Source organism: Otolemur garnettii, unplaced genomic scaffold (assembly GCF_000181295.1).
Source record: "Otolemur garnettii isolate 467f Iridium unplaced genomic scaffold, OtoGar3 scaffold00007, whole genome shotgun sequence".
NCBI classification, from domain to species: Eukaryota; Metazoa; Chordata; class Mammalia; order Primates; family Galagidae; genus Otolemur; species Otolemur garnettii.
In genome coordinates, this window is record NW_003852402.1 from 38053635 (window position 1) to 38075795 (window position 22161).

Genomic DNA, 22161 nt, shown 5'->3' on the forward strand with positions numbered 1-22161 from the left:
AGTTCTCAAGAAGAGCAACTACAAGCACCTAATTCACGACCTATCCTCCATTCCATTCAAATAACGCAGCCAATAGGAAAATCCTCCGCCCTGAGCAAACGACTCGGCGCGGCCGAGACAGCCCCGGAGGCAGGTCTGCGCCTTCCAGCCCCGCTGCTGGCCTCCGGAACCCGGCGAGCCCTCAGCAGGGCAGGCCAATCTTCCTTCCTGGCCTCCTCCCTTCCAGGTTGGCCCCAACCCCCGCACCCCGACCGTCCCGGGCCACACCCGCTTCCCTCCGGTGGCCGGGCCGCCCCCGCCGCAGTTCGCGGGAGCGCTCTTCCTGGGGCGGGCGCGGGCGCAGGGCGCATGCGCACTGGCCGAAGGGCGCCTCCCTGGCTGGATCTCGCGAAGTTACGTTAGATTGGCCGCCGGTGACGGGTGGCCACGCTGGGGGCGGGAGGGCTTCTGGGGTAGGAAGGGAGGTCCGCTCGGCCGGGCGCGCCGCCCCAGTGCTCTGTGGGATACTGGAAGTCTCCAGCGTCGGCTCCCGATTCCCAGCCCTCCTCTGGCCCACACTCATAGAAACAGACACACACCCCCTGCCTCCCCTCTTCCCTCTCCGCCTCTTCCCTCCCCCCCTCGCGATAAGAAGACCCGGCGGCTGGAGAGGGGATGAAGATGGCGGACGCGAAGCAGAAGCGGAACGAGCAGCTGAAGCGCTGGATCGGCTCCGAGACGGACCTCGAGCCTCCGGTAGTGAAGCGTCAGAAGACCAAGGTGAAGTTCGACGATGGCGCCGTCTTCCTGGCTGCTTGCTCCAGCGGCGACACGGACGAGGTCCTCAAGCTGCTGCACCGCGGCGCCGACATCAATTACGCCAATGTGGACGGACTTACTGCCCTGCACCAGGTTTGTGCGCCCCGCCGCCGGCTCTCCCGACCCCGAGGGTCCTGGTCGGCCTCGGGCCTGGGCCTGCTGTCTGCCATCGGCCTCTGAGGCTGGGGGCGGCAGGAGACTCCCTGCTGTGGGATGAGGGGGCGGTTTCCCGACTGGGAGGGAGGGAGAGAACCGGTGGAGGGAAGGCGCCGGGTTTGGGGCCCCCTTCAGACCAGTTGCTGCCGGGAGTTGGGAACCGGCTGATTTCCGGGGCATAGGGGGAAGAGACTGTGGTCATCTTGGAGCCCCAAGGCCATTTGGGGTCAAGACTGTGAGGGGTTGTAGTGGGGTTTTGCCTCGGCCCCCGTGCCAGTGATACATTTGGGGGACGGATGCTGAAGAAAAGGGGCGTCGGGGACACTGGGGCGGTTGGACGTCTTTAGCTTGTAGGTGGGCATTTGATTTGTTATACTTTTTAGGACTTGGTTACAAATGATGGTAATAATACTCAAGAGCCCTCCTGAGTCGGGTACCCTGAACAAACGATTTCCTGTTTTCTCCTTTATTACTCTTGGTCACTGGGGAGGGGAAAACGGGGTGTAATTAGTTAATTTACACCCGCTGAAAGGGAGGCGATGGAGGTGGGTAGAGTAAGGGAACATTCTAAAGGGCTTGCCCACCTTCGGACCGGAGCGTATTAAGTCTGGGGCTTGAAGAGTTTGCCGCAGTGTCAGAGATCTTTGAGCCCCAGGTCCTGGGGTGTGCACTGGGGTTAGAAAGGGAAGAATAAACAAGAGACACTCTTTTCTAAGCCATCTGACGAGCTCTGATTTTTCTTTTGAGGGGCGGAAAAAAAGAAAGCTGGTCACAAACTTTTCTCAAAATGGATGCTTTGTGCATGTTAAAGTTTTATAGTAGTCTGATTGGGATCTCCCAATGTTAGCCAAATAAGGAGAAACTGTTGGCAATCCAGAGATAATGTTGCTTTGCCTTTAACAGGCCAAAAGCAACATAACCACGTAGAGTTCTGCATAAAAAGCAGCAATTTTAAACGGGTGGTAATAGGTGACTAGATATAGATTCTTTACTTTTTTTTTTAGTGGGCAACTTGGAATTACTAGAAAACAACTTTATAGGAGTAGCTTCCCCTTAAAATGATAGGACTTGTAAGTTGCCTCAAAATTGCCGTGGTTGTCTGTGGTGGAAGATCATAGCTTTATTTTGAAGAATACTGTACCAAAAGCTTGTTTGGGAGGTTGAAAATTTAAGGCTTTATATTTCATGAATATTAACTTGATGACTTTTTAAAAAGAGGTGTGTGGTGTCATTTTCCTTTTACTCCTTCCTATTTAAGTGATGATGACCATTATAAGTTTTATTTAATTGAATTGTCATATGAAAATTGGCATATAGCCTTTATTTACCAAGTTGCCTGGATGGATTGAAATGACTGACAAATTGCAGGACAAATCTAGAATTCAGAATATGGCACCCAGTAAAAATATATTATGGTCTTGAGCTCTTTATTTCATTAATTTAGAATCTCTAATGTATTGGAAACTTATTTGGCTGGAGTTTAAGGCAAGTTATGCTCTAGATTGTAAGAACATGTTGAGGATGAAAGAAACTTTGGCATTAAGAATGATAATGTAATTATGTAAGATGAAGAATCTTCAGATTTCTTTCAAATGTAATTTATAAGTGTTAGTGTAAAATTGATTCTGAGAGACAGTTATTACTGTATGTCTGATCTCAGGATAATTGGATAATGGTTCACATCAGTATGTTTTATTAAATTGTCAAATAGGAATTTAGCATGATTATTGTTGTGGGGGAACCCAATTCTATTAGTTTGGAGGAAGAGGAAAATTTCTAATACTTATATTAATGTAATACTGTTTTATGGAGGAAAAATACATTAAGGGACTTCTTAAGATCTTTTTTTCTCCTGTCAGTTTGCACAGGTTGCAAGAATTTCAGACTTACCAATGTCTTCTTGATTGATTACAGTGATTAGTTTGGCATCATGTAGATGTAGTCTCTGTTAGGTATTTTGTTTTAGTTGACAAGCTCTTAAGCAGAAGTTTCTAAGTTTATGCTATTTGCATAATATCTTTTTTGTACCTTTTTGGTAATCTATCTGCATGCTCCTTAAATCAGTGAAATGAAAATATTGAGTGTCAAAATTTTAGTTATGTTTTCTTCACTCTTATTTCTCATTTATCAACACTCATGCTTTTTTCCCATTGTGACCATGAGAACAAGGAGGTTTACTTTGGGCAAATTTAGGACTACAGATAGTGAAAGATGATAAATAAAATTTGTTTTAAAAAAGCACAAGAAAATTTTAATCTTTTAAGAAATCTCCGTAGGGAGAAGGGAGGGGGGAATAGGTGGAGGGAGAGGGATTGGAGGGATCACTTCTGAGGTTTATCTTACAGCGGTACAAGTGAATCTTTCTAAGAGTAGAATGTGAACGTTTTAAAACAATAACTGAGAAAATGACATGAAGGCTGTGTTGACCAGTTTGATGGAAGTATTTTGGATTGCATGTGAAAACCCCACACTGTACCCCAGAAGTGTATTAATGTACATAGTTACCATTCAATAAAAAAAAAAAAAGAAAGAAATCTCTTAAATGGTATTTTAAATAGTTAATTTATAAAAACTAAAATGACCAGCTGAGTTGTGTAATAGTCCTTGAATAGTTTCTTTAATTTAACCACAGAAAAGATTGCCGAATACCTAAAATGTTTTACCAGATTATTGGTTAGTCTTTTTTGAATATTCATTTACTTTTTTGATTATGATCAAATATCCTAAATTTCATTGTCAGGAGATAAGTTTTAGGAACTTTACAACGCACATACATACTTCTTAATCTAATAGTTTGTTTCTATTTTAATATAAACAGCTTATAAAGTTTATTAATATGTTGAATATACTCATTAAAGGTTATAAAAGATAGTTTTTCAGATATGCTTTTTGTATAGAAATATGCCATCCATATGGGCAAAAAAGCAGTGTTTCCTTTGTCTCTAAAATAGCCACACACATATACACACACTCTAGCTAGAAACAGTACAAAGTTAAGGATATGGTACAAGTTTCTGATTTTTCTAGAAGTGAGTCTAGAGTAGAATTTAATGTTTTATCAATGGACAATAATGAGCTTCTTGTGATTATATACAATATAATTATATCAATGTTTTGGCATATTTTAGAAAGATTTTAGATTAATAGGCTTATGTACAAAATGCCTTATTGCTAATTCTTATAACTGGTTAATACAATGCAGCACTGAGATTTCTTCAACAATTTTGAGGGTAGCCTTTTGATTTTGACCGTAAAATCTTATCTCCTTCCTCTGTGCCAGTGACTTCCAAGTCATTTTCCAGTTCTTTTCCATAGCGCTCCAATCCCTTGTTTCCATTTTTCTTCTGATTATGTATTGTTTTAAAATGAAATATTATTAAATTTATAATGTTTTTATACTTAAAAAATATTATCTTTGAATAGTAGTACAGTAGAACTTCTGTAAGTTGCCCACCAAAGGGACTGTAACAGGTTCATCAACATGCAGAGGTGGTCAACATAAGGAGCTAGGTCTACTGATAGGTACACGTGGTGCGTGTCTGGTGTATGAAAATTAGGTCAACTTAAGGAGGTGGTCAGTGTAGGGATGTGGTCAGCTATGACGGTTCTACTGTATAGTACAGGCCCACTCCTTTTGCCATAGAATAGCAACTGCTGTATTTGTTAACCTTTGTTACTTTCTTCAAAGGGTTTTTTATTGTTCAAACATAGATTTTCATGGTGATAATTCAGTTTTGTAGTCTACTTCTGTTGCTTAAACATTAGGCTTTTTAAAAAATATCTTTTAATCTTTATCAGCATCCTTTTTCAGTCTGAATATTATTAATTCAGTTGTTAGTTGCACATCATTATCAGGAATTTCTTTAAATTACCCTAAAACAAATTATCCTCCTCAGCAAGCTGCCTCTTCTCATTGATGCCCATTTCTGTTAATGATGCTCTTAAACTGATCAGGTTAAACATTTTGGCTCTTGTTGATTCATTCCCCTCGTCTGCATACAATCCAGTCCGTCTTTTTCTCTTCACAGTTGCCTTTGCATCATTTCTTTTTCTTGCCGCTCTTACTATCAACCTAATTTATACTAACTTTATTACTTTTCATCCCTAGAGTATAGTGTATAGTAATACTTTGTTTTCCCTGCCTCTTTTCTCTCCCTGTTCATTCCATCATGCTGTCCTGTTAATCTTTTAACAATCTTACTTTGTGTCACTCTTCCCTTTAAATTTTGATTTTAACTGTTTCATCATATAGTTTATGCTTCATACATCACTATTGTGTTGTATCCTTTATAGAAGTGCTTAACTTGCTCCGTTTGAAGTAGATCATCTTTATTTCTGTGACTTTAGCCATCCTTTTTATTCTCTCTTCCTTCTTTTGCAGTCAAAATCCTAGTCATTGTTCAGGATTCAACCCAATTACCAACCAAAAGAGGTCTTTCTGTCCCTTGAACTTGTATACTAATACTATGGCACTGGAGAGACATTCTTTCCTCTGGAGTACTCCGTGTACCTTATATTCTGTCTCTCTTCTGCTGATAAAGTAGCATTCATAAGTTTATCTTCCCTGACAGACTATACGGATCTAATCTTCCACATTTTTTCTATTTCCAGAGACTGGCACATAGTGATACTCAAAAAAGATTTATTGAAATTTATATTTTACCTTATAGCATAGATATGAAGTTGTATAGTATCTGCATGTTGAGAGATACTGCATATCTTTGAAACCTTCACATCCAGATACTTATAGTATTGTTCCTGCACCTAATAGAACTTGTGTGTTTACAAAATAAATTAAAAACATTGTGGATCTCTAGGGCATATTTTTTTAATATCTTGAGATTTCAAGTTATAGTGTCAACCTCCATTCTATTCAAACATCCTAGAGCAGTTTAAATCTTAGTTATATCCAGTTGAGTCATTAATTAATTAGCTGTGTTAAAGGGTTGCAGCATTAGGAAGGTTGAGAACCACTGCTATAAAAGAATGCAGTAGATTTGTTCCATGTTCTGTGCTCTTATAATTTTTAAATAAAAAGTTTTCCTTTTACTTTTCAATATGGACATACTTGCAGATAGAATTAAATCCTTTTGCTCTTAAAGTACAAATTTGGCTCATCTAAGGGAGCCATTAAGCTGCTTTGTAAAATACATGATGCTCCTCGTGTCAGTAAAAGGGATACTTTTGTGGAGTCTTTTCTTCTTAATATGTAAAGTATGACTGGAAGCAATTAATTTTGAATTGCTTGTTAGAGGAGAGTTTAATTGCCATATATGATAAATATGAATATGAAGTTTATAGTTTATAACTGTTTACCCCTTTTTTGATGGGGACTATTAAGATTTTGGAAGAACCTATTGCATCACTTATAAATAGTATTAAAATTTGTTTTAAAAGAATGTACTATATAAATTACTTTTTCTATATAATTTTCTCTTTAGAAAAACTGTAACACATTATGCTAATTGCTCTCAAAACTTGTTACTGAAATTGTCATATACCCATTTAAAAAAATAAAACAAATTAAAAAACCCAACCAACCCCAAACTGGCCCCTCAGTTCCTACAAATAAATGGGCAACCCTAACCATATATGGGGTGTGCTGGGAGGGCACCAGTACCCACACTGCTGCTGTTACAATGCTTTTTCTGCAGTTGCCACCTTTGTGCTTCCTGGCAACAGCTCTGTGGTCTGACTTTGAGGTGTCATAACCGAGGCTATCTTTCATTTGCTTCCACAACAGTATGATTGCAAGCTGTGACTGAGCGTTTTCTAGGACAGCCAGGTGGGAACACTGGATGGAATAGAGGAAAATTTTTTTCATCATCCATTTGTTATTATATTTTACAAATGCATTCACATAAGAAAAGTACTCAAAAAATGAATTTTGTTGGATGATTTTTTTAAAGATAACTATTTAGAACATGTTACTTCTTGACACTTTATCATAGCTACTTTTGGTGCCTCTATGCCTGCAGGAAAATTGCCATCTTTTATTTCACCATCTTGTTGAGAAGATGGGGTATCGTATTTTAGTAAACCCTTTTGAAGGTTAAAGACCTCCAGTCGTCGTTTTGGGTTTGTTCTGAGTTGGAGTTGGATATATGGTAGTCATGACTTAATCATAGTGTTTTATTAGGGAGAGGTTTTACAAATAATATTTAACTTTCACAGGGTCCTTTTTCTCTTATGGTTACTAAGATGATAAATGGCAAAACTGGGAATCTAATGCAGGTCTGTTTGATTCCAAAGCCCAAACTTAACACTGTGCTAGGTGTCTTCTTTTAAGTCTGAATAAGAAAGTATTCTTAAATCTTTCAGTTATTATGGGGGTGAGTAGTAAGTAGAAGTTGCCCTGTAAATTAGCAGAAAATCGAATGAAAGATACATACATGCATTTTTTTTCTTCATCTACTTTTATTTTAGCTACTTAACACTTTTAAGTCCTTTCTGTGGTAATTGAAGTACAATAGTAGTATGTCTAAATATTAATCTCAGAACTCAGAACTCAGTTCCTAAATTTTAGGAACTGCCAAGATTGTTTTTGACTAACCATTATGTGCAGAAGACAAGAGCAGCAACAAAAAGTCTTCTCTTTTTAGGACATAGAATTTAGCCTTTGAACATTTTCCATTTTCTTTCCTTTCCTTTTTTTTTTTGAGACAGCGTCTCACTGTGTCGCCCTTGATAGAGTGCTGTGGCATCACAGCTCACAGTAACCTCTAACTCTTTAAGTGATTCTCTTGCCTCAGCCTCCCAAGTAACTGAGACTGCAGTTGCCCCCCACAACGCCTGGCTATTTTTTGGTTGTAGTTGTCATGGTTGTTTGGCAGGCCCAGGCCAGGCTCGAACCTACTAGCTCCAGTGTATGTGGCTGGCGCCCAACTGCTGAGCTACAGGCACCGACCCACTTTCCATTTTCTTTATCTTAATAATAATTTAAATTATTGCTTCAGGCATTCTTACTCAATTTGCAATAAAATTTTAAAAATACATACAGGCACATATTTGACTCTTTAGAGATAAACGATAGGCAAGTTCATACCAGGGATATTGTGAAAAAGAAGTCCCTTAAGTACTCTTAAGGTAGGGGCTTTGATTTACTTTTCTTTAACTCTTTTCTGATATCTGTATTTTATTTTAGCAGGTACACAATAAATGTCTATTGATTAAAAAAAATTGAACACCCTGTAAACTGTTTTGAAGAGCAGAGTTCATAGAAAACAACAATTTGAATAAATGTAACGACACTAAGAAATGTTTAAAGTGTTCTAATAAAAAAGCTTTTGTAATACTTACAAAGGTAGCCATTATCGCAGTCAAAATTTATCAGGATCTTAGATTTATTTTTTAAATGGAATATTTTATTGCTTACTAATAGAAATAGAATTTTGCGTAGTTTAAGTAATTTACTGTAAAAATTAATTTCTTTGAACAAATCCTTGGGTGTTCATTTAGAAAAGTGATCTCTAGCATACTTGCATTAGAAACAATGCATTTTCTTAAGCTATTTTAATCACGATGTTTTTTCTAAATAACATTTTCACTGTGGATCCCTCTTTGTCAGTGTTTTCTGGTCTTACTAGTATTCGTGTTGTTTATCTTTTCATTGTTGTGCTGGCTAACCATAAAAAGACAAACCTGACTTCACATTATTGCCCTAAGTGTGCTTGCTCGACTCAAATACTCTTTCATGGGTGGAGACATTCCACATTGTCATGTGTTATATAGGCATTTCTGAAATGACATTCAGTAGAAACCATGGAAAATGAAAGCATTCCTCAGCTGTCATGGTTTTAGTAATCTATTTAAACGTGTTATGTGCATTGAGTGAAATATTCTGCGGAGAGAGCCTCATGTAATAAAAAGCTTGACTTTACCTTGATTATTAACTCATATTTGAGCTGAAGTTACTTTTTTTCTCTTGATCTAACATGATCTCTAATGATAAAATCATAAGGTTGTAGAAAACTTGTTGAAACAGTGCAAAGGTGATATGTTAATTTACACACTCTTAAAGTTAGTGAACATGTGAAAAAGTATATTTTCTTTAAATTTTTTTGTATTTTCTTTTTTTGAAACAAAGTCTCCCTCTGTCACTCTCATGTAGAGTGCCATGGTGTCATCATAGCTCATTGCAACCTCGAACTACTGGGTTCAAGCAATCCTCCTGCCTCCGGTTTCCAGGCAGTTGGAACTATAGGCGAGTAGCTAGGACTGCACTGTCCAGGAAATGTGTTTTCTTTTCTTTATTTATTTTATGTTGTGTCTATTCCTGTGCTATAAGTTTTTGTTTCTTCAGTTTCTTCTGGGATATCTTTTTTCTTTGGTGCAACCTACTCTGATTTGGGAACAATTGGTCCCTTTCAGTAAGGATCATTCTGATGTGGCAGGGGAGCTCATGTATGGGTTAGTGTGACCATGACCTTTGTTAAGTTCACAACATGTCTTGGATACTTTGTTCACTTGCATGTGCTTATTGACCAGAGAATCTATATCTAAACCGTGAAGTACACCATAACTCACTACCTTGCTAAGCATGTGTAGCAAAAATTCAGTACTCTTTTTGGGCCACCGACACTGCATCCAGCCCCACTGTTTGACCTGGACATGCCTACTGACCTGGACATGCCTACCGACTCCACCATTGTAATGACTACGTGGTACACACTGTTTCTTTAAAGTAACATTTTACACAGACTTGCTGGCTGTTCCTGTGTGGATACTTTTGATGACCAGGGCAGTTTCACCTGTGTTCATGAAGATTTGAGCCTTATGAATTGCATGATATTGTGGGGTTTTCTGAATAGTGAACCATTTTCACAGCTCACCTCAGGCTGCTTAGGGGAAGAGCCAGAAAAATACATTTTCATGGACAGACTGTTAAAACACATACATACACACCCTAGTTACCTTTACTTGGTAGTAAAGACATAAAGTATGTGTATTTTATAGGCCCTTAGATTATTTTAGGTGGTTATAAACTTATTTCAATGCTTATGCTCTTGCTTCGAACATTTCTAGGGCTCTTCTAGTGAAGCTTCAGTTCTAGAACATTCTTTTAAGTATCCTCAATATTGAGATTTATTTTTTCTTTCAGGAGAATTTTTTAATTTTGAAAATGTCATTTGGAGGGTGGTGCCTGTGGCTCAGTGAGTAGGACACTGGTCCCATATACCAAGAGTGGCAGGTTCAAACCCGGCCCCTGCCAAACTGCAACAAAAAAATAGGTGGGCGTTGTGGTGGGCACCTGTAATCCCAGCTACTTGGGAGGCTGAGGTAAAGAATTGCCTAAGCCCAAGAGCTAGAGGTTGCTGTAAGCTGTAACACCATGGCACTCTACCCAGGGTGACAAAGTAAGACTGTATCTCTTAAAAAAAAAAAAAAAAGAAAAGAAAAGAAAGAAAATGTCATTTGGAGATGTGTCTCATGGACAAAGTAGATCAAGATAGTAATCATGGTTAATAAACACTGTCAGTGATTAAATAATATTTTCTAAAAAGCTTAGCTGGAAAATGATTATAAAGAGGCCACATTGGATTTTAGTTAACTCTTTTTACATGTCTCTCTGGACTAGAGTGTGCTTCAGAATTTCTGTATGTTTAACATATTATACTCTTATTTTCTAGATTTTGCATGAAACAAGTCAGTGTTATAGCTCAGTGAACCTGGTCCTTTTCATGGACATCTGTGTTTTCTTTTGATGCTGGTTTTTCTAGATCATGCTACTGTATTTCATTAAGAGCTATTATTTTTCTTAAGGTTGTGTTAATTTCTATAGCTTTTTAAAGACAATTTGAACAGATAACATGTCCAGCAATTTCTGTATCTTTTCCAAGTACATAAAATTTCTATTGCTGTTTAATTCTTTCAATCATCGCTTTTTACAGTAAAATGTCTTTACATTTCTGATCTTCTTAGTGGTTTTGTTTATTTTGCAGTATGTATGAAAATGACATAAGTAATTTTTAAGCTTTACTTATATCATACACTGGCTTTTCTGTGGATTTCTCCATTTCCTTTTTTAACCATGAGTTTTAGGTTTGCTTATTGTATATACATTTTATTACAAATAAAAATCATTTAAAATTTTAAGAATAACGTATTTTTTTTTTTTTAACGGAGTCTCACTTTGTCACCCTCAGTAGAGTACCGTGGTGTCACAGAGCACAGAAACCTCAAACTAGTTCTCTAGCCTCAGCCTACCAAGTAGCTCGGACTACAGGCCCGTGCCACAATGCCTGGCTATTGTTTAGAATGAGGTCTCACTCTGGCTCTGGCTCAGACTGGTCTGGAACTCATGAGCTAAGGCTATCCACCCACCTCATCCTCCCAGAGTGCTAGGATTACAGGCATGAGCCACTGCTCCCGGCCTAAGACAACAATGTAAATAATTAAAACATTGTAGAAAAATATAAATGAAATTAAGTGCTATTCTGATTTCCAGAACTGAAGGTAACCAACCCCATTTTTACGTCTTTAACTCCCATTATATGTCTCTATAGAAGTATGTAATTTTCCATAAAAGGTATCATACTTTATTTTCTGGTTATAACCTTTTTAAAAATTACATATTTTTAGAAATGTTTGTGTTAATGTGTATTTTCCCTTTGAATGGTTACCTAGTATTCCACTGTGTGTATACACATGCACATATACATCTAGAATTCATTTCCTAGTCTTTTGATGATGAACATTCAGTATATTTTCTGCTTGCTCACAATTTGGTGAATGTTACACTGTGCGCATCTTTACTCGTTTCATTGTGTTCTTGGGATTGTTTTTTAGATATTGTACCTGAAATTTTATATTTTGCTCAATATAACATGTTGCTGGGGTTTTTTGTTCATTAAATGCTGTTTTAATGCTTATTTATAGAAGTCATTTTCAGTAAAGTCTGTAGTGTTAATATGGAAAACTAACCTTGAAAGTACTGCTGGCACGTATCTGTTACGTGACTATTCATGTGAAGATGTTAGTTATCCCCTTTAAGTCACCTGTAGGAAAATTATTTTATTGCTCTGTGTGTGTGTGTGTGTGTGTGTGTGTCTGCGAAAGAATAATATTTGTTGTGTTTCACTCACAGAAGCCCTTGGGGAATTTTTAGAAAAGATACAGTATTCTTTTTTCTAAGATTTAGTTGCTGATGTTCAAAAGTTTGGAAGTATGTAGGTTACTAAAATTAATAATGTATTCTTCATATGATGTGAGTCATTTAAATTAGTGGTCACATATCATGTAAACATAAATTGTTATTTAACATATGCCTACCACAGTGTTAATCTCTAACAACGGTGGTCCCTGCCTGCACATGTGTACAGTTTAGTTGAGGTGGCAGCCTGAGTAAATGACTACAATTTTAGTAAGTGCTAGAGTAGGGAAATGGGGAGAGGAAAGTTTTTACTAGGAGGACTTAACCCAGAGTGTCAGGAAAGGCATCCCTGAGAAAGCTCTGTAAGTTATAGGTAACTCACCAACAGATGTCTTGAGCCTTTTATAAACCTCCCAGTTTGTTTTCTGAATGTCCTTATTGAGTTTTCCTTTCTGATCAAAACATATGCCAGCAGTATCCTCATAGAGCTGACAGTAAAGTGAAATTACTGAACTATCAGAGAAATACAAATCAAAACCCCAAGGAGATACCCAGTTCATACCCTCTAGATGGCTGTAATAAAAAAGAAAGGTAATAACAAGTAGTCACTAGGATATTGTATGAATGCATTTTCTGTTGCTCGTAGCAGAATACATAAAACTGGGTAATTTATAAAGCCAAGGAATGTATTTCTTACAGTTATGGAGGCTACGAAGTTCAAGTTTGAGGGGCTACTTCTGGTGAGAGCCTTCTTGCTGGTGAGGACTGTGCAGTGCAGGTAGGGCTAGGGGGCCACGTGCGCCAGCATGCACAGGTCTCTCTCCCCTTTATAAAAAGCCGTCAGTTCCACTCCTGTGATAATCTACCAATCCATTAACACTCTAATTTTTTTCATCCATAAATAGATTAATCCATTCTGCCCTCGTGGTCTGATCACCTCCCAAAGGCACCACTTCTCAACACTGCCACTTTGGGGATCAAGTTTCAGCATGGGTTTTGGGGGAGGGTATTCAAACCTTCCAGAGAAATTGGAACCTGTTTATACTCCTGGTGTTAATGTGTGGTACAGCCATTTTCAAAATAGTCTGGCACTTCCTCAAAAGCATAGAGTTACCACATGACCCAGCAGTTCTCCTAGGTATATACCCAAGAGAATTAAAAACATAACTACACAAAAACTTATATGTTAATGTTTTTAGAAGTATTCACAATAGCCACAAAATGAAAACAATGTACATCTCTTATCAGCTGTTGGATAGATAAATAAAGTGGTAAATTTTGTCACCAATTCAGTGGAATATTATTCGGCAATAAAAAGGAAGGAAGTGCTGATAATTCCCACAAAGATGAATCTTAAAAACATGCAAAGTGAAAGAAGCCAATCATAAAAAGCCACATTATATGATTTGATTTACGTCAAATATCCAGAATGGGCAAATCCATGAAGACAGAAGGCTGATAAATTGTTGCACAGGCTGGAAGTATTGAGAGCAATTGATGAGTAACTGCTAAATGCCTATGATGTTTCTTTTTAAGGTGGCTAAAATGTTATAACTTGTGCTGTTGTACAACTCTCGAGTGTGCTAAAACCTATTTATTTGTATACTTTGAGTTATTGTATGGTAATGAATTATATCTCAAACTTTTTAATGAAATTACTTATATACTTATTAGTGTTCACTACTAAAAATTGAGGCATAGTCGAGTAATTATCTTATTCTGGTCCCCTAACTGTAGCCAAGGCTGTGGAGTTAGTTATGGTGGTGAATAAGGCAGCCAGACATTGCCCTTGCTCTCACACAGCTTACAGTCTTCTGGCATGTATAGATAAATATGTAGGCAATTATAAATTTACATCATTTGTATATAGTACTATGTAATGATAGATTTGGGGGAGAGAGAAGGCCAAGGTTGAGCTGCTGAGTGATGAGCAGAAATCAGCCAAGGTTGTGAGGGAGGGAAGTGAATGGAACCTGTCGCAGAGGGAATAAGCCTGTGCAGAAACCTGGAGGTGAAGAGAAGTGTTGAAGGATTTTAATCAGGTGAAATGAGAGAGTCACAGTGTGGGCAATGCACTGAAAAGAAGACCGGGCTGGAGGTGGGCGGATGGTTTAGGAGGTTGAGACCGAGAGATGACTATGACATGAAATGGCTAGGTGGCAGGTTGGAATATGTCACGTAGACTTAAAATACCCACTCATTTACATTTGTGACATTTGTTTACATCTAAGATATAGGAAGGACTGACCCGAGGGGGTAGGAGTACGAGATGTGCTTGCTCTTGGCTTCTGGTTTGGACAACTATGAGCATGCAGGTCTTTTCACAGCATGCAGTAAATATTGTGTACTTACTTTATAGGTTAGCAGCACAATATTGATACTACGATGACGTTGGGGGAGACAGATAAGGTAGATACAGGATGTTGTGCTAGCATGGAGAAGGGGTGGCCTAACCATAAGTATTGTATTAAAATCTTGCTTGGAGTTTGTTTTTTGTCTTATACAAAAATGAGAAGACCAAGTAGAAACCAATTTATGAAGCTATAAGAAAAACCACAGGATAAGGATTCATGGTTTAGATTTTAAAATATGTGTGAAATTTGTTTATTTTTCTGTACTTCCCAGTTCAGAAGAATGAGTTGAGAATGTCTCAGTAAAGCCAGACTCGCTGTTACACTGTTACTGTGTATGTGGTGAGGGGGATGGAGTCTGTTTTTGCGGGTATGGGAAGGAGTGGAGCACAGGAGAGCTGGAGAGGAGTAAAGGAGTGGTAGTAATAACCATCTACAAGTCTTGTATTGCCTGAAATAATACACTGTGAAAATAAGATCCTAAGTTAAAATGGGAGGTAAGAATACATTTTCTCAGAGCATGTTGAATTTTTCTAAGAATTACAGTTAAAGAATTCCTTTAACACTCTTAACTTCAGTCAGTTCTAAATTTACTGAGTGGTGTTTTCAGGAAAAATAAACCTTGATATGCTTTTCTTATGCCTATTGTATTTTAATATTTTTCCCTTTTTTACTCAAAACATTACTAGGCTTGGTTTGAGTATTAGACTGTGAAGGACTTTTTGCATATGGTAGTGCTTTCTGATGCTACACAGTTGTTGAGGAAGCTAGTGGTTGTATAAAAATGTTTTGACCTTGAGCAAGTTATCATTAGATTTGTTTTAGCTTAAATGAAATGGGAAATGGTCATGATGTACTATTTCCTAAATTAAATTCTAATTCTAAATAACACTATCCTTTTCCTTTCTCAACCCACCCTTGACACTTATTGCTGATCTTATGTGTGGGAATAGGTGTGTTTGTTTTACGTATGAAATAAACTGGTAGTATATAAATTGTGCTCTCTCCAAAAACACTTAAATGTAAAAAGTTAATTGCTAGACAGTATGTGGTGTGAACTCCTGGGGACCGTTATTTACATAGAAAGAAAATTTGGTAAATTACCTCAGCTATTAACACTAGTTATCTCTGAAAGAGAAATAGAGATTTTGAATTATTTCATCTTTGAGTCATTTACAACAAACAGGGAAAAAAGAAGATGAATTTGAACTGGAGGAAAATGCCTAAATGGCTACTTCCCGTAATATTTTAAGTATTAAATATGGAAACATTGACATAATAAGTTTTAGTTTGCTAGTCTTTGTGACTACTTATGGAAACTGGTAGTTATGGTTAAGTATTTATTTCTTTATTATGCTTGCCTTTTCTCTGAGCCTTTTATAAGGAATGACTATTTGAAAAGTGATGGACACCTTGGGAACTTTAAAAGCAAATAAAGGAATTCTAGGTATAGTTTAGATGTATATTCTAGCTTTTGGCAAGTGGACTACCAGAGAAAAGATAAGTATAATTACCAGAAAGGCAAATCGATTTTTGAAGGAGAAAGGGATTTGAAAGATAAAATTTAGATTTCAGAATTATAAAACCTTCATATTTGACTACCTCCCTACATTGACCACCTCTTTAAGTTGTTCGAATCTTCATAGAGCAGACTCGTACCACATGGTAATATTAATACAGTAAGCCTGGTTCCTTAAGTCAGACCAGAACTGACTGAGGTTCTACTCTAGTTCCAGTAGGAGATATGTAGAGGAAAGATGTAGAAAAGCAATTTTTATACAATGAACTCTTTGATCTGCACTTTATGAATATAAAAAGCATTTGATGATGAATATCCATTTTAAGAATGAATTGAAAAGCAGCCACACATCTCCACAAATAGAATCAGAAATGTTGAAGCCCAGAGTTATACTTGAATTCTGTGAGAATATTTTTGAAGACAAGTAAGAAGAATACTTTTTTTTTTTATAGACAGAGTCTCACTATGTTGCCCTCAGTAGAGTGCTTTGGTGTCACAGCTCACAGTAAGGTCAAACTTTCTTGGGCTTAAGTGATTCACTTGCCTCAGCCTCCCAAGTAGCTGGGACTACAGGCGCCCGCTACAACGTCTGGCTGTTTTTTGGTTGCAGTTGTCATTGTTGTTTTTGGCAGGCGCAGGCTAGATTTGAACCTGCTAGCTCCAGTATATATGGCCAGCACCCTAGCCGCTGAGCTACAGGCGCCAAGCCAAGAAGAGTACTTTTGAAAGTTAAAAATCAGCACTGGAATGGGAAGAAGGAAGGCATGTGATGGATTGGCATTTATTGTACATATGTATTTGTTACATGCACATTGGTTTGAAATGGTGGATACACATTATTAAACAGATAGCTTTGAAAGAAATTGTGTTGATCACTTGATGCCATTTAGAGTTTTCTGAAAACGAGTTATGTTGACCTCTCTTTACTACCTTTTTTGGTCAAGGTTTGTAAATTTAAATGAGGGAAATATAGCAAACTGAGTATAGCTTGATTTTTTAGTGAAGCTCTTGGAAAGATTCTTCTTATATATTCATAATTAACATGACAAAAATCTGGCATGAGTATCAGGATTAGACAGAACTCCACACACACGCACACCCGCCTGCTGATTGAGCCATCAGTGTCATCCAGAGGGAAGACTGAAGGAGTCCTTCTTGTCCTGCTGTGGAAGCTAGAGAGAGCTTCAAAAAGCATAAAATAGTGGGTTTAAAATAGTAAGATGAAAAGATAATGGATGTTAATGTATAATTCTGCATTAAAAATTGATAAATGTAGGTTGATAGAGATCATCTTTGACAGACGTAAGAAATAAGTCATTGAAAATTTAAAAGCAAGCTCAGTGACTAACAATAGTTTGGAATGTAGTAATCCATGTAAAGGTTAGTGTATAGCCTAGATTTTTAAAATGTCTATTCCATATTGTGATATCCCATCTATAGAGTGTGTCTTATTATACTTTTAGACTTGTCTGCTTTTCAGACACATTTTACCAATGACCTGCAAAGGGAATGGTTTTGTGTAACAGTTCTCCAGAGAAAAATAAACATATATCCCAAATCCTATTTCTGGGATTGTTAACAAATCTATATGTAAAGACACATGAATTCTCTCTCACGCACAAGCACACAAACTTGGTAGTTCTTCAGATACCTTAAGTCCTCTAGAACCATCTGTGCAATTATTTTCTTATGAGCCCTTTGAAAAACAAAAAGAAGGGAGCCAATAACAAATTAGATTTTTTATTTTCCCAATTCAGAAGGAAAAAAGTAAGGTCACTTTTCCTTTCTTTCAGAGTTTATGTTCTAGTCTGACTGTCTAGAGAGATTGATCTTCTCACTTCTAATTTGGATTCCCAGGAAGGGAACAGTTGATCATCTCACGTTATTCATGTATTGTTTTAGGTTGTCAGTGGAGTTTGGGGGGTTGAACCCTCTGAACAAACATACTCTAATCATGTATTTTGAGAGGGTAATGAGGACATAAATCTGGAAATAATGACTTCAGAATTTTTATGTCTATACAAATCAATAAACGAGTGTTAAAGAGGCCTTTGATCAGCAGTTCTCAGACGCTTTGGTTTCGGGACCCCCTTCATACTGTTAAAACTTAAGGACAGGTAAACTGAGGAAACTTTAGTAAATGGATTTCATCACTGTTGGTTGTGTTATACTGTAATTTTGCGAAATCTTAGGAGAAACTGAGCAAAGGGATATCCTGTATTTCGAACAATTTATATGAATCTCTCATTACCTCAGTGCAATAATACTTGAATTTTTTGTCTGTTACTTTAATGTTTAAAAAAAATTAAGGAACCCAAAGAGCTTTTCATTTATGTTGGCTGTTTATCAGTATTTTCCAGATTGGGATAATGCTTAATAAAACATTTAAACTATTTATTTTAAAGTACCAATCCATTAAATTTCAATACAAATATTGCATTTATGAAAAGTATATTTTGCAAAAACAATGTCAGGAAGAGACTGGCATTGTTTTGTTTTGTTTTGTTTTGTTTTGAGACATAGTCTCACTCTGTCACCCTGGGGAGATTGCATGGTGTTGTTGCAGCTCTCTGCAACCTCAGACTCCTAGGCTCAGGTGATTAGCTGGGAATACAGGTATGTGCCACGATGTCTGCCTAATTTTTTTCTAGTGGAGACTGGATTTCCTCTTGATGAGGCTGGTCTTCCTCTTGATGAGGCTGGTCTTCAACTCCTTAGCTCAAGTAAACCCTCCTGCCTGTGGCTCCCAGAGTTTTTTACATTTTTGTAAATTTCTTTAATGTCTTACTTAGGACAGCTAGCAATCTCATATCTATTTCTGCATCTAACCTATTGTAATGTCACATATTTAGTCTTTGGGAAACTCTACAGTTGTAAGACAATGACAAGATAAACCTTACTTCCTGTGAAGGTCTAAGAGATGAGCTAACTAAGGGGATGTACTGTGTTCATGGCTTGGAATACCAGTATTGTAACTATATTAGTTCTCCTGGACCAATCAAAAGATCAACACAAGACCAACCAAAATCCCAGTTGTGTGTTTGTGTATGCTGTGTAAAAAATGGCAAATTGATACATAAATGAAAAAAGCCAGGCATAGCCAAGTTAATCTAAAGAACAAGAAGGTGAGAAGACTGACTGACTTTGATAGACATTGAGACATCTTATTAAATTATAGTAATTAAGACAGTGTATTATTAGTGCAAGATTAGACAGCAAAATAATAGATCAAGTTAGAGTCTAGAAAAAGACCCAGACAGACATGGACACTTGATTTATGATAAAGGTGACATTTCAGAAAAGCGGGAAAAAGACAAGTCTTGTCAATAAATGGACGTATCCATGTGGGAAAAAAGTTAATCTTAACCTTCTTATACCTTACACTAAGCACAAAAATAAGTTCCAAATGGATTGTAGATCTAAATGTGAAACAAAATAATAGATATTCTAGAAGGTGACATACGAGAACCTTTATAACCTTGGAGTAGGAAAAAATTATTTTTAAACAAACAAACAAAAATCATTGACCATAAGGAAAGATGTCCATATATGTATTGCAAATCAACTAAAAACCACACAGGTATATCATAAAAGAAAGTGTTTAAAAGGTAATATATACAAAATTATTCAATTAGGGAAATGAAGATTAAGACTACAAATATGGTGTCATTACATATGCACTAGAATGGCTAAAATTACAAACACTATTACTACCAAATGCTGGGAAGGATGTGGAGAAACAGAATTTTTGTACACTTAGGTATAAGAAATATGTGAGATTTCAAAATGTGTTCAAATGTATTAAAATTTGTTTGTCTTTTGCTGTATTATACATACACATGGGTGGTGCTGAACAAGAAATTGACGATCCTGTTGGTGATGGTTAATGTTTGTATTATTGGCTCTTGATTCTGTCTACTTTTACCTGAAAAATGTCAATGGCACATACAGCGATTGAAGTATGACACAGAACTAGCAAGCCACAGGTCTTGTTAGTACTGCAAGTATGTTTCCATTAAGTTCTTTAAAATGTTTCTTTTATCAGAAGACATTGTATAAAGCCTTATTAAATGCTTCTGTTTGGTTTTCGGTTTAAGTATAGGAGATTATATACCTGCCTTTCTGCTAGCTTCTGTTCTCATATTAAGTCATTTTTTCCATTACTAAAAACTTGTTTGTTTTTATTGGATAATCTGATTCCAAGTTTAGAACTTTTACGTTTCACAGAACTATGGATGACAGGGAAATAAAAAACGAAAAGACTACAAGAAAAGCAGTTCCTAGTTTCAAGAAAAAATTCAAAGACATTTGGGTCTTCTATTATTAACTGCTCTCTTCCTATTTTGGAATAAAAGTAAAGTTAGGGCCTAGTTTAGGTATGGTGGTTAGAACAGATGCATGCAGCACAACAAACACTGTGCTCTTTGAAGATCTGTTAAATAACCAAATACAATGCTTGGATCATTACCCTGTTCAAAAGAGAAATGAATTTTCAGCAAAAATTCTACTTTTTAATTAACCTTAAACTATAAAATTTAACATTTAAAGAAAGCTTTATATAGGAAAAATCAATTATGAGTTAGTGTCCTAACTAAATATTTCCAATCTCAGAGATCCATTTTTATGACAAAATCTTCTGTTCTTCAGAAGTTTACTGTAGCATGCTATCTGATTGCTGTCTAGGTTAATAATGGATTTCACTCCATTAAAAATACTATGAACCTAATCATCAGGGAAATGCAACTTAAAAGCACGAGATAGCGCCTTACCTCCGTTAAAATGGCTTTTGTTAAAAGTCCACAAACAGTAGATGCTGTTGTGGGACAGAGAGAAATGAACACTTACACACTGTTGATGGGACTGCACATTACTACAAGCTCTGCAGAAAACAGTATGGAGATTTCTCAGAGAATTGAAAGTAGACCTGCCATTTGACCTAGAAGTCCTCCTACTGGGTATTTACCCAAAGGAAAAAAGTTATTTTACCAAAAAGACACCTGCACTTGAAGGTTTAATGCAGTACAATTCATAATTGCAAAGATGTGGAATATATCCAAGTGCCCATCGATTCATGAGTGGATTAATAAAATATAGTCTGTGTACACCATGGAAATTTAGCCATTAAAAAGGACGAATTAATGCCTTTTGCAACCATTTGGATGAACTGGAGACTGTTGTCCTAAGTGACATATCGAAAGAATGGAAAAATAAAGACCACGTGTACTTGCTGTTAAATTGGAACTAGCTGGTGAACATACATGTGCACAGAAGTGGAACAGTGGAAATCAAGCGGGGATTGGAGGAGGGAAGAAAACCTACCGCATGGGTGCAGCGACCCCTGGATGGTGGGCACACTTGCGGCTGTGACTCAAGCCTTATAAAAGTGGGACATATAACTCCAAACATTTGTACCCTTGTAATATTTTGAAATTAAATAAAAAAGAATTAGAAGCTATTTCTCTTACTGCTATTTAATACAGTCCTGGAAGCCTGGACAAAGTTAATGGAAACAGAAAATAGTAAGATGTGTCAGAATTGGAAAGCAAGAGACAAACTGTCATTGTTATAGATAATGTATCTGCTTAGAAAAAAATAAATCCACAGAGGGTAGGAAAACTCCACATCCCTCTCTTGTGAATCTTGCCCTAAGCATCCCTTCCATTTGGCTGTTCCTCAGTTGTGTCCTTTGTAATAAACCAGTAAATGGCAGTAAAGTGGATCACTATTAACTCCTACACCATAGAGCATAGTATAGCAGTCTTCCAGTTCTTAAGAAAAGATAGATTTATTTTTATGTATAGTAATAAAATTAGGTGAAGCCCACCAATAGTGAAAGTAGGCAATGGTAGAATGAATTTTCATCTTCCTTTGTAGGCAGTGACTCTTTCCCAGTTTCTGACCCTCCCTAAAAAAATGTGCTGCATGTATTAAAATTTTTGTTTTTACTTTAAAAGAAAAAAAAACTTGATCATTTTGTTAGGATAGACTAAGTATCCTTGGAAAGTCAGAAATGTTTTCCCTCAATTTTAAAGGTAGGTCTAGAGAACAGTTTTATCTTTTTTTTTTTTTGAGACAGAGTCTCACTTTGTCACCCTTGGTAAAGTGCCGTGGCATCATAGCTCACAGCAACCTCAAACTCTTGGTCTCAAGCAATTCTTCTTGCCTCAGCCTCCCAAGTAGCTGGGACTATCGGCACCTGCCAAAACACCTGGCTATCTTTCTTTCTTTCTTTTTTTTTTTTTTTG

The 22161-nt window shown here is 37.1% G+C and overlaps 1 protein-coding gene across 3 annotated transcripts in view; it reads left to right on the forward strand.

Annotated features, from left to right (window-relative positions):
• Positions 1 to 389: 389 nt before the first annotated feature.
• The window catches only part of PPP1R12A (protein phosphatase 1 regulatory subunit 12A), a 146665-nt gene continuing 124893 nt past the window's right edge, over positions 390 to 22161 (forward strand). For all 3 annotated transcript variants that reach the window (XM_003783388.3, XM_012801208.2, XM_012801207.2), the window contains exon 1: positions 390 to 891. In XM_003783388.3, the coding sequence (XP_003783436.1) occupies positions 655 to 891 (237 nt within the window). In that variant the 5' untranslated portion in view covers positions 390 to 654. The remainder of the gene's footprint in view (positions 892 to 22161) is intronic.